The sequence below is a fragment of the Macrobrachium rosenbergii genome, chromosome 22 (assembly GCF_040412425.1).
Source record: "Macrobrachium rosenbergii isolate ZJJX-2024 chromosome 22, ASM4041242v1, whole genome shotgun sequence".
Lineage (NCBI taxonomy): Eukaryota > Metazoa > Arthropoda > Malacostraca > Decapoda > Palaemonidae > Macrobrachium > Macrobrachium rosenbergii.
Genome location: NC_089762.1, coordinates 494,167 through 507,475, shown reverse-complemented (window position 1 = coordinate 507,475; position 13,309 = coordinate 494,167). Strand labels below are relative to the sequence as shown.

Genomic DNA, 13,309 nt, shown 5'->3' with positions numbered 1-13,309 from the left:
CGAGCTGTTTTATAAACCCTATATGTTTGGCTAAACGAGTGACGTGTATTCTAATCGATCCGTCTTTCCACAGGCATTTTTCACGTATCTCTACGGCATCAGCATACTGTTCCTGCTGTATGTGTTATGCTACCTCCTCTCTGACTCCGCCCGCGACAGGAAACCTAAAAAACCTCAGGTCTTTATGGTGAGATTCGGTACCAGAGGGGCTTTTGTTTAGTTCGATTTACAACGTTGAGTTCAATGCATTCATTTCCTGTATTTTGGGTAATATTATAGGTTTCTGTTCACCGCTTCGTATATTTATTTTTTTTTCTGTTAGAATATTCTGTTTTTGTAGCTACAGATCATGTAACATTCATAGAAAACCAAGTAGATTTTTTTTTTTGTATGGTCGTTATATACCGGCACTGAGTTGGCACACTGTTACTTCACTTTTGCTGATGTAATGGGAGCTAAATGACTGATGCTAGCAAGGACGCAGATCTTAGTCAAATCAAACACCTCACTTAGCGTAGTCACTCTTTTTTTCCCTCGTATCTTCTGTAGTGTTAACATCTCATTCATCTTTTGGTAGAAACTGTAATACTAGATTGTTGTTAGCAAAATTGTTGGGTATCTAGATTCATGTACTGAAAAGCTCACATAAGCAATGCATAGCACAAGAGTTAGATTTAATTTGTTAACACTTTAGAGATTCGGATATTATGTGGCGTTTGCCTTTTGGTGACTAATAAGTAAATCTCTTTAAATTTTAAAAAAGTAAACCTGTATAAATAATACTGTAGATCTTAAGAGCTAAATTTCATTCATTTTCTGAAGGACCTGGATTTATATGTGCATTGTAAATACAGTATATAAAATTAATGCCTTCTTAACGGACCCCTTTGTTCAGTATTAAATGTGTTTGTTTTAACGTACAGAAACTACAAATTTTGTAACTAGTTAGCAAGCTTCTGTTTAAAAAAATCAAATGAAAACATTTCCTGTTAGACAACTCAGAAATTTGAACACTGCTGAATACCACAGGAGATATTCTTCTTTCTTTCAAACTACCAGCATCTTAGCCCCTTGCAAAGGCGATGAATAGTTGCAAGAGCAGAATGTAAAAGGTGGCTAATTCTTCATGCATTAACTCAAGCTCTTGGCATTTCAGACAGCTTCTTTTCACTTAAAATGTCTTTGCTGATTGTTATTCATATTAACATAAGTTCTAAGTGCAGTTCTGTCACTTCTTATGTTGCCACTAATTTTGCCAAGTGTGTATTGTGAAATCTTGTCGATACAAATCTGCTGTAGCTCGTCATTTAAAATGTGCTCCATGGTCTGAAAGTTGCTTGCAGATTCCTTGATGATTTCCAATATGATATGTTAAAAGAATTTGGAGCCTTCTCTTGACTTCTGTAAGAAAATGAATGAAAAAAAAAAAAGTAAAGACAATTGCCACAAACTTGAGTGCTTTTAAACAGATGAGCCCATAGCTCGCTTTATGGAGTAACCAGTGCCATATTCCTCTTATAGTATTGTTAATAAGATGCACTTTATATGCTAATGTACTGTATATGTGTAGATGGGACACATTTTAACAAAAGTAGCAGGGTTTTGGCCCTCTTTCCCTCCAGCTGTCTTTCTCCACATTCCCCTGAGAAAGGGCACAAATGTGTTCCTTTTTTGTTCTTTGCTGATGATTATTTGTGCTCACAGGGTCATCACTCTGGCCAGTACAATGTGTCCGAGTATGAATATTACGCATACAATGAGGTGAGTCATTTTAGGCCTACCTGGGTAACCCCTCTTAGCTTGAACAAGAGTTTTCCTTTGGCCTGATAGATACGCATGATGCGGGCGGCTGTGTTTGGGACTTTTGGCCACAGCTAACGACTTGCTTGGCTTGTACTACTACTACTGCTACTACTTTTACTACTGCTACTACCACTCTTATTCCTACTACCACTATTACTGTTACTACTACTACTACTGTTATTACTGTTATTACTACTACTACTACTACTACTATGCAACTAGTACCAGTGCACTGCCTAGTAAAGTCATGAAAACCTACTTTCGAGATATTCTTTAGGTTAAAAGATCTGGTCATGAACACTTCCATTGAATCATCCCCTACTGAGGAGATCATTTGAATTCAGTGTGACTCTCTCTTTGACAGTAAGAGGTCAGAATCAAGTAACTTTTGTGTGGTGCTTTCGAGGCAGTTTTCCTGTTTCCCATCATCCCCTGCGCCTCAAGCCCGAACCCCTCACCAGATTTTGAAAAGCTGATCGTGATAGTTATGCAGCATTCTCTAGTTTTCTGCTGGTAAATTACAGCATAAAATACAATAGTCAAGGACTTCTGTTTAGATGTGCTATGCTATAAGCTGTACTGCATGTTTTTCCTACTTTAACAGAACACAGAATTAACAATCTGCTATCTTATCCTTCACTGTAGCATATCAGTGCAAAGGTTATTCAAAAACTTGCATTCTAGACTGCAGCATTTTTTTCTGGAATACTTTTGGACAGCTGGTATGATGCTTTCTGAAGTTTTGAAAATATAAATTGGCTTGATAAACATCAACTTTGTGTGACTGTTTGCCTAATAAAAAGTATTTAGACTTTTAGACACATGGCTTGAAATAATTAACTTGATACCTTACTAACTTTGTGTTCGTGGAGATATATATATATATATATATATATATATATATATATATATATATATATATATATATATATATATATATATATATATATATATATATAAATGTTCATGGTGTGTTTATCAGCTGATTTTCACATTAAGAGCCGTCCAAATTGTATACCATAATTAATGTCTGTTTGTTCTGAAATGTAACTTTGAACAGTACACAGTAATATATAGCTGAATAATAGTTACATTTAAGGCCCAGTTTTAGTTTGGAGTGATGAATTATCAAGAGCCTTATTAGTCGCATTGTCATCTTGCAAAAGCATCTTTTTAGCTTCCCTCAAACTTAATATTGAAGTGCCAGTATCATACAAAGAAGTTGATGTATAATTTTTTGAGTTCAGTTTTTATTTGGTTGGAACAATCATTATCAATACAGATATATGTGTTTGTATACAGTATATATATATATATATTATATATATATATATATATATATATATATATATATATATATATATATATATATATATATATATATATATAATATATAAAGTATATATATTTTATATAAAGTATTATTCGCTCAACTATTAGGTTTCATTGAGACATGTACTTTGTTAATTTGAAATATATTTGTAAAGATCTCAGAAATATTCATTGATAACCATAGTAGTCATCAAATTTCTAACAGTAATTATGAGAGGATTAAGAAGTGTTACTGGAAAGGAAAGTTGAATATGTTGCTATCTTCACCATACTTGTGTTTAGTATGTCGATTTTTGAGTGACGATTTTACGATGCTGTCTAAACTAGAGTTTGATATATTCATGTCAGCCAACAGGGAAATGTAATACATGTCAGCCTTTTTTTCATTAGCTTGGTAAGTTGTGTTGAGTTTTCAGTGTTAAGAATAACTTTGTGCATGGCTGTATCTTGAATGGTCAGTATGCTATGTGCAGGGCTCACTTTGGACCCCTAGTGTGATTCCAACTCTCCTCAGGGAGTGTTACAGAAGGTACGACAAACTGAAGGCATTCCTGATGGTTCCCCGACGCAGGAGAAGCTCACATCTTCAACCAGCAGTAAACCCAAGAAGCACAAGACCTCAGACAATGAGCACAGCCATGGATCCTTTTTCCTCAGAATTGGTGCCATTGGTAAGAAGCAAATGAATTTCAGTACTTTAGTTGTTTTTTGTTTTTTTTTTAAGTAGATAAATTCAGGAGCTGGCAGCTTACAGTACAGGTAGTTTTAATCATTTACACTAGGGAATTAAATGGAACAATCCTTTCATCCCTAAGGTCCACCCTTTTCACCCTCAAAAAAACCAGTCAAATACCACTTACACAGATGTCCAATCCATGCACCCTACATTACATAAATCTGTACCTAATATACAGGGATATATAAAGTCAGCACTTATTGACAAGAAAAATACTGCATGTAAAAAATTATTTATTAATTTTGAGTCGTGAAGTTGATGAGGTTAATTGAGCAAGAACAATGTTGTTTATGACATATATGATCACGTGACTGGATAATGTGACCGACAAGGCTGGGGTACAATGCTATCCCTACCACCTACTCTTACACCACACCCACTACTGTACTGATGATTGACAAGGTCATGGTTAATCTATATACATAATTTAAATTTGTTTAGGCTTTATAAATACTTCTACACCTTACTTGCATAAAATGGCTGTACTGTATATGAAACTTATAAAAATAGGGAAATAGTAGTACGGTATGCCTCTTGAAGAAAAGCAGTTTGCTTAACAAACATAAAACTGCCTCAGTTTGTACGTATACAACTCTCTCTCCAAGAATCCCAGAGAGAAGGTAGTTACCTTCATCATGGCACTCAGGGAGGACAGAACTTCTCAACAGAGCTCCAAAGCCTAGGAAAATCTGAACCAAATGAGTGCGTTTGTGTGTGGCCAGTTCTTAGAGGATAAAGGGCAGTTTCCCCATCTCCTTGGCTTTACATCTCACACCCTTGGGAGAGCTGATTTTGTGAGTTGGCAATGTTTTCTCACAAACCAGGCTCTACCACAAGGTTTGTCAAGCCTCCCTGATTTTCTGCTTTATGCAGAGGATTATCTGTTAAATGGCAAAGGTGTTTGTCTTACACTTTTATTTACATATATACATTACAAACATTCACATACATGCACTTACAACTTAATACTGAAGTTAAAGTACAAACTGTAAACTTGTGTGTTAGGAAATAACATTGCAAAAGCTGTTGTATACACTGGTACCTTTAAAAAATGAAGAATTTCCACTTTTAATTAGAGTTCACTCAACAATAATTTACTGTATATTTCATAACATGGCAAGGGTAACATTACATTTAATGGTTAACAGTCTTGCATTCCCAAGATCAAGATGCTTAAAATTGATGATGATCAGTTTGGCAGGTCACCAAAAGATGCCTCTAACAAATGACATGATAGTAGTACTCATAAAATTTCCTTTAGGCCTCAGTCCATCAAAAAGAGATAGGCTGCAGCTTACTGAATGGTTTGTGTTTAACAAAAAAATCACAAGATTAGACTTCAGTGCCTTGGAACATTCCCCTTTTATTTGTTACTTTGCAAAAGAAGACCAGAATAGTGGAAAATGATAATGAGAGGCAAACCATACAATCAAAAAATTAAAAACTGGTACATTTCTCTCCTCTGTTTGCCCCACGTTAACAATTCACTGTTCTGTGTGACATTCACACCTCCAGATTCAAATAGCCTTCCTTGTGCTCTAATGCAGGTCCTGTTTGATGTGTTACGGACCCACATACAGCAAACCCCCGTATTCGCGGACTCACGCATTCGCGGGTTTCTCTGTAGAACATATCTACCCATTATTCGCGGAAAATTTGCCCATTCACGGTATTTTTCACTGAGAAATATTCACTAATTACTGTATTTTCATATAATTTTCATGAAGAAATGCACTTTTCGTGATAAAACTATTAAAATACTCAGGTGTAAGCATTTGTACAGGATTTTTCTTGTGTTTAAACTATCAAAATGGGCAGTTCTAAGTGTTTTTATAGGGGTTTTAAGTATTCACAGATTTTAGCTATTCGTGGGGTGGTGTGGTACGCATCCCCCGCGAATACGGGGGTTCACTGTACACTCTAATTCTATCTGATTCATCTTGCCCCAAATCCAGCATTTTATTCCATTCCATATTATTTTCCACTGTAGCTTCGACCCAACACTCATCCAAAATTTCTTGTTCACCCTCATTTGTCCTTTCACTTTTTTCATGCATTTCAAATTCACTGAAGTCACATATTCCTCTGTTCAGATTTTGCAACCTTTCATCCATTTCTTCATTTATCACATTTATATTTGTATGCTCTTAGTTTCTCACTCTTCCTCAGAAGAGCTTTGGTCTGATTCTTTTGTTATTATCATTCATTCATTGTCACTTACAAATCATTTGTTCTGCCAAACCTACACTCGTATTCCTCATATTCTTTTGTGGCATTCTGCAATTCTGCTTTTTTCTCTTCAGCAAAATATTTCTCATCCTCCTCACATTCATTTTTGGCAATCATTCTCTAGTATTCGTAGTTGGGGTGAATACTTAAATAACGTGGTAGTTCTTTTCACCTGTGCGTGTGATGTGTTTAAACCTCATTTATACTTCTGTACTCAAGCTCACACGCTAGGAGATAACTCAACCCATTTGACCAAACTTTATTTACACAGTATGGTCCATCGGACTTTCCTCTCATCCTACTAATAGTCAACTTTCTTTTTTCAGTTACCTCTTTTAGAACTTTCTCGTCAACCTCAACTTGTGAACCTCCCATGTGCCTCCCCCTACATTTCTCTGTCTTTCTCTAATAATCTCATTCTTGGTCTTACGTACCTTACAAAATTCATTACATAACTACAAGGAGGCATCCCAGTACTCTTGTGGACAGTCTTAATTACAAGCCACTAAGTTTTACCAGTATACAAATCCCATTCATTCTCTCTTTGTAATCATTGGTAACATTCCCTCATTCTCACTGCACACTCGGCCAGCCCATTCACACTTGGCATATAAGGAGTTGTAAGCTCATACTGTACTCAGTTCCCCACTCTTGCAACATGTTCTCAGTAGCTCTTCCTACAAACTAAGGACCTTTGTCATTCAACATTTTCAGCTTACATTGGCACCAAAGTCGGTTTGACAACTGCAGTATTCTCTTTTCTCTTATTCTTCATAGGTACTGCATACATAACGTTGCTCATACGATACAGTACTATTATTACCGTAATTATATATCATTTGAGTTCACTGACAGTAAGTCACTACCACTTCAAATGGTTCATTCATACTTAACCTCAAAATAGGTGGACTTGCGTACATTCTTAGATGCTTTTCTTTCTGACAAACCTCATATGTAGTAGCATATAGAATGCACTCAGATACAGTGCATACATTCTCTCATTCATACATTCCCACAGTTGGAACTTTCCCATGTGTCCAAACCTTTCATGAACAATTCCAGTTGCACATGTCCCTCTTCATCCATCCATTCACATGCAAAATGCACCAATCCATGACAAACTACAAACATACCAGCAATTTTCTTGAATTTTTTAAATATATCCTTCCACCTAGAAATATGAACACCAGTTTCAATACATTCCTTCAACTCATTTATCACTGGCCAGAATTGTTGCATTTCTTTCACATCCTCAAATTATGGAAATTCTTCCTCGTCTTTTCCTCTACATACTTGCCACACCTACAAAATTGGCTTGACACACAAACACACACACACTCCCATTCTGTATCCTTTCAAACACTCCCTTTCCTTTCAGCATCAATTCATTCTCTGTAACAAGAACTATACCATTCTTTCTAAAAAAATAATTAATGCCAGTAAAAAAGCAATAAGCTATTTGCTTGTCACTCAGAACAGCAAAATCTTGCATGACATATCCCTTATTTTGTTGTCAACTTCGCTTCCTTCCAAATTATAACCTGTCCTTTTCCAGTTCCATGCATTACCATGCTCACACATGCCACCTCATCAGTAACACAAGCATTCACCACCAAGGAAAGCTGTACAGTATACCTGTACTGTATAAATTAATCAGTAATATTGTACCTCATTTATTTGTGTGGTCAGTTATTTTACCATCATTTCCACATAAAGAAACACCCTGTGGACTATCCAAGTACACATCACTACGTGTAAATTCTTCTCTTACAGTTGAAACATACATTCCTTTTAGACCAGAGGGCTTACCCCTTTGAACCTTCATACTCAGTTTCTGACCTGCCCTATCATCCACTCCTTATGTTCCTTGTCCTGTTTGCCCCATTCTTATACACACACCTGCTGTATGACCTGGCTTACCACAAACAGTACACTGGGTTTTAGAGACTGCACATTATAAAAAACTCACACTCACTCTCTGCACCTCTTGCACTTTTGCTACCTACCCTAAACCATTGCACTTAAAACATTCAATCTGACCTGCTCTTTTTCACTTGATGCCTACCTCCCTGCAGCCAAAACAGGGCGCCCAGTGGCCATATACATTCATACTTAGTATGTCCTACGTATTCTGGCTTTCATTCCTTCTTATATCCCTTCTAAGACGACCACTCTTATCTCTCTTCACGCTAGCATTCCCCGCACATACTCTCCTGTTGTCTCATTCTTATACTCTCATCACCATAATAATCATTCAAAAACTTAGCCATGGCATTGCTGGTTTACTCATTAGATATCTCTATTTGACTTGCATTCAGGGACACTACTTGTTCTCTTTCCTAAGTACACACTGCTGTCATTCCTATCATTCACATCCAATTCATACTTGTGATCTAATATTTTCAACACATCATCCCATTTCAGTCTTTCATATGTGCATCTCCTTTTTTTTACATTTAGAATTTATGAACTCAGGCACTTTGGCAGGTATAGTAGCCAGAAGCTGATTCATCTAAGTTTTATTTTTCTGTTATATCTTCATTACCAAACTTCGTCTGGCCAAGGTCCCTAATCGAAAGGCACACATTTGCAAAGACTTATTCTTTCCCATTCTTGCTGATTCACGCTCCTTTTTCTCTGATATTTTACTCCCACTTTAATTCTCCTTACTTGTTCAATCACCCTCTCCTTTACAGTTTTATATTTTTGTTGTACACTCGCAATGGCATCATGAAATTCAACCAATTTTCCTTCCTACCTCTTGCACCCAGAATCTTTTCTTTTCTTGAAACTTCTCTATACAAACCCCTCAGTACCATACACCTTGACAAATCTGTTATGTCTCTTGCTCCAGTTGCACTGAACCTTGCAGTCCATGGCACTTCTCAAATAAAAACACTCCTGTACTCTTCTTTACATTCTACTAAATGCTCTTCTCTGCTCATGTTCCTTGGCTCATTATCACTCATACCCTCACTTTCATTCAATGATGAGTACAGTACTGTACAGTGAATCAGTTTTGTACAACGAATCTTTACTCTTGTTCATCCCTTTCCTCACAGTCAGTCTGGATTGTTGTTTTTCCTTCTTCCTTCAAACTCTTATTCCCCTCTTTTATTACTCCCTTTAAAGCTTACCATCCCAGATGCTTTCACCGTAGTAGAGGTCTTCATCTTTCTCCTTCCTTCTGTACCCTCCACTTCCCCTCATTTTCCTCATCATGTCAGAAGTCTTTTCACCCATTCTCTCCTCAGCTTTCTTCAAATGTTACTTCATACACACATCCATTCTTTTCATGGGCACCTTTAATTCTTCATTCTCGTGCCATAACCTTTCATTCTTGCTCTTTCCTCTCCAGTTCTCTCCTCAGAAATCTTATTATTATCTCCATTATATACATCTCTCCCTTCTGGCATTGTGCAGTGATTTATGCCCCACAATGGGCACCAGAATATGTGGTGGGATTGCTTACCCTGGGAGTTACTCGAAGCAAGACGAGATAAACGCACTTCACACTTTTCCTTGTTATTTTACAAATACTTTCATACACGTATCACAAATACACACATATACGTATACATACTTGCATACATCACAAGCATTCACATACTTACATGCACTTCAAACTAACTAATACTAAATTTGACCTACAACGTCTGTGTTTGATGGTTAGGCAATTACATTGCAGTTGCCGTTCTGTTCAACAATGCTACCTTTAAAAAAAGTAACAATTCCCACATTTAGTTAAAATCACTCAACAGTAATTCACTTTTTCTTTCAGTTTAACATAGCAATGGTAACATTTTATTTATCAGTTAACACTCATGCATTTCCAAAATCTCGATGTTCAAAATTGATGGTTTATTTGGAGGAAGAATCACTGAATTATGCCTCTAACAAATGACGAGATAGTAGTAGTACTCATAATATTTCTTGTAGGCTCCTATCCATCAGAGATAGGCTACTTCTAAATGAAATGCTAGTATTTAACAAAAATCACAAGATTCTACTGAAGTTCCCTGGAAGGTTCTGCTTTCATTCATCACCCTGGGAAGGAAAACAGAATTAGTGAGAAAAAATGAGAGGCAAAACATACAAAAAAAAAATGAAAAACTAATGCTTTCAGCAGAATTTGTTATTTTATTTGCATGTTACCATGATAACTTAAAACTATTGAAGATATTTCCCTAAAAATGCAGTTTAGTTCGTGCAGTTTTTTAATGAGGATATTTTAAATATGTAGGTAAAATCCTATTAATAATTTTTTCATTATTCTCAAAACACACAAAATCTTCAAGAAATATTTACATAAATATTAGAAAATGTATAGGTCTCCTTTGTCATAACATTTAAAGCATACAAACATTGCTCAAAATGTCGTGTGATCTGAGGTTACTTGGGAAAACTATAATGAGGCCCCCACTTGTGCAAAATTTGCCAATGTTTGGTGTATATTACATACAGGCACTCACATGAAGGGACTCACCACAACTAGCCAGGGTTTTTGTTCCTTTCCAAACCAAACATGTATGGACCTTTTCTATGGAATTGACTTTTTCAAGTTAAAGGCATATTAGACTTTTCCTTTTTAATTCCTTTTGAATTTGGCTCATTTTGAATAATACTGTACTTGAAATTGTGTCAAAATATATACACCCAGATTCAGTACAATATGCAGCATATGAGAAATTTCCATGATTGTGGTAGCTGGAGATTGTGAAAAGATTTTCGCAATTCCATATGACACCTGCAGTTCTGAGAATCGGACTTACCAGAGGTAACAGAAGATGCACTTCATCAAGAGTTCACATTACACATATTTCCATATGCATAATTTTATTGCAATTTTTCAAAAATTATAATTAAGTCATGCATGGAAGTATGAGCTTAGAGTTTAAGAATAATTGTCTTAAGGCCTGTAACATTTAAATTTTTTTATTAAAATGAATTGCGTGGCCAGGATTTAATTTAGTGTCATCATGATCAGTTGATACAGGAAGAGCAACTAAGTCTTTTAATTATGAAAATCTTTAATATATACTCACTTAAGACAAATATACAGTAAGTTTAACAACAAAATATCTGCAATATCAGATATTATAATGAGAAATTCCAGAGACCCCTGTAGAGTGATCTAAAAATCCGGAGGTATACAAACCAGTACTGTATAGTGGAACTAGTATGCCATACAAGTAGAAAATCTCATAGGATTTTATATCCGCTGGAGAAAAAGGATAGGTTGAGCAGTGAAGCTGCAGTGCTTTTTCAATTGTGCATATGATTTTCTTGCTTGGCCTATAACTGAAATTTGTGACGAACAGCGAAATGTTTTATTTCAGTTTGGAGAAACATGACCCCTTTGGCGTGTTCCAACTCTGTGCAGTGTTTTAGCTATATAGATTATAATAATGATATAGCTGTTTAATGAGTTCCTGTGATACTGTACTATTGCTTCCCCAGAAGAGGCTGACAACCTCTGTTGCAAAATTTGGACTATTTATGTGTTTTTCATTAACATTAGTCTAGAATTTTCTTTTTGGGATGTTTAACATTTCATCATCGGTACTGTGGGATCCCACCTATTGTTAAGTCAGCATCTCAAAAAAGAAAATTAGGTCATCCCTAGGTTATCCCTTTGATGGGTACTTTCTCCAAGGTATCTTAGTGAGTTTCCCATGAAATGTTATTTGTAACAGTTTGGTTTTACATTTTATGTTAGTCTGGTATATAATTGGTAGGTTTTTGTTGTTAGAAGCTTTTTGGTACGGCATATGCATACAGTAGATGATCTCTCCTCCAAAGATGAATGATACCAAGTGATATGCACTGTTTCAAGACTCAGTTCCTCTTTGAATATACTGTACGTGTACCTTATAGTTTGGCATAATAATTCAGATGTTGGTACATATTTAATGCTTTTGTTTTTTTTTGCAGCATTTGGCTTGGGCACCATGATATACAATGGACTAGAGTTTGGTGTCTTTTTCGAGATCCCAATGGTTTCTCCTTGCTACCAGATCTTGCGTGGAGTGAATCCTTTGTTACAACTGGTGTTTACCTTCATGCAGATGTACTTCATCTTTATGAATGCTAGAGTGAGTATTTTAAGTAAATCTCAAGCTTACAGTACAGTATGTATTGTATTTGTCTAATTGTTCATTCATTAATCAATCAAGTAGGCACCATCATAGTTTTGTTGTGAAGATTTTTATTTTCAAGAGTTTGGCAAAATTTTTTCACAGAATCATGAAAATATAAAATGGAAGAGTAAATGTGGAAAAAAGTGAACTGATTTTGAAAACGGGATCTAATAGTTATTAGAGTTCTTTTTTGTGAGTGTTATTGGAATTGTTATTATAGGCCATCGACACTGGAATTATTCTTCCCAGCTGATACAGTATTTGTAAATTCAAATTCTTTGCTTACTTTGATTTTATGCATATTGTTGTAGTTTCATTAGAGTTCATGAACATTTTACTTTTAGCTAGCTATTATTTTTGTTATTATTATAACCCTGTACAGTATTATTATTATTATTATTATTATTATTATTATTATTATTATTATTATTATTATTATTATTATTATTATTATTATTATTGAGTGGTAGGCAGAATAAAAACTTGTAATGCAGTTTTATATAAAATTATGATTTTAGAGGAAGAATGGATGCAATGTCGTTCTTATTATCAGTGACGCTATGAATCATTAATTCTTTTTTCTTTCGATCTTCACAGCTGAACATCCATAAATTCAAATTCTTGGCTCGCTTTGGTCTCATGCATATCGTTGCAACAAACTTATGCGTCTGGGTTAGAACTCTTGTACGGGAGAGTCTTAAAGAGATAAATGAGTTCAAGGTAGCACAAGGACAGAAGGGTGAAGACTACATGATTCTTGGTAGGTGTAAACACTTCATAGTCTTATTTTCAATGTTTTTCATGGTGAAGGTGATCAGTAGTTTATTGCAATGTTGATTTGCTAGAAAATACAAAGATATCAAGTGCCAGTCAAAACAGCAGATATTAAATATACTACAATATTTATTTATTAAGAAAATATTTTTAAGAACACACCAAGTATGATGATATACTATATATTTTCAACACATAAAAAATTTGTACTATTTATTCCTAAAGTTTTTGTCATAGACTCAACTAGTAACTTGGAGGTGAAATGTTCATTTACTGGGGTAAGCATTATTGTGTA

General features: G+C 35.3%; 1 protein-coding gene across 16 annotated transcripts in view; it reads left to right on the top strand.

Annotated features, from left to right (window-relative positions):
- Window positions 1–13,309, top strand: part of OtopLa (Otopetrin-like a) — a 491,407-nt gene that overhangs the window by 441,746 nt on the left and 36,352 nt on the right. For 4 of the 16 annotated variants that reach the window (XM_067124085.1, XM_067124086.1, XM_067124075.1 and 1 more), the window contains exons 5-9: window positions 74–187; window positions 1,705–1,761; window positions 3,650–3,806; window positions 12,035–12,195; window positions 12,838–13,000. In XM_067124085.1, the coding sequence (XP_066980186.1) occupies window positions 74–187; window positions 1,705–1,761; window positions 3,650–3,806; window positions 12,035–12,195; window positions 12,838–13,000 (652 nt within the window). The remainder of the gene's footprint in view (window positions 1–73; window positions 188–1,704; window positions 1,762–3,649; window positions 3,807–12,034; window positions 12,196–12,837; window positions 13,001–13,309) is intronic. The other 12 variants (XM_067124087.1, XM_067124076.1, XM_067124078.1 and 9 more) reach the window with 4 other exon arrangements.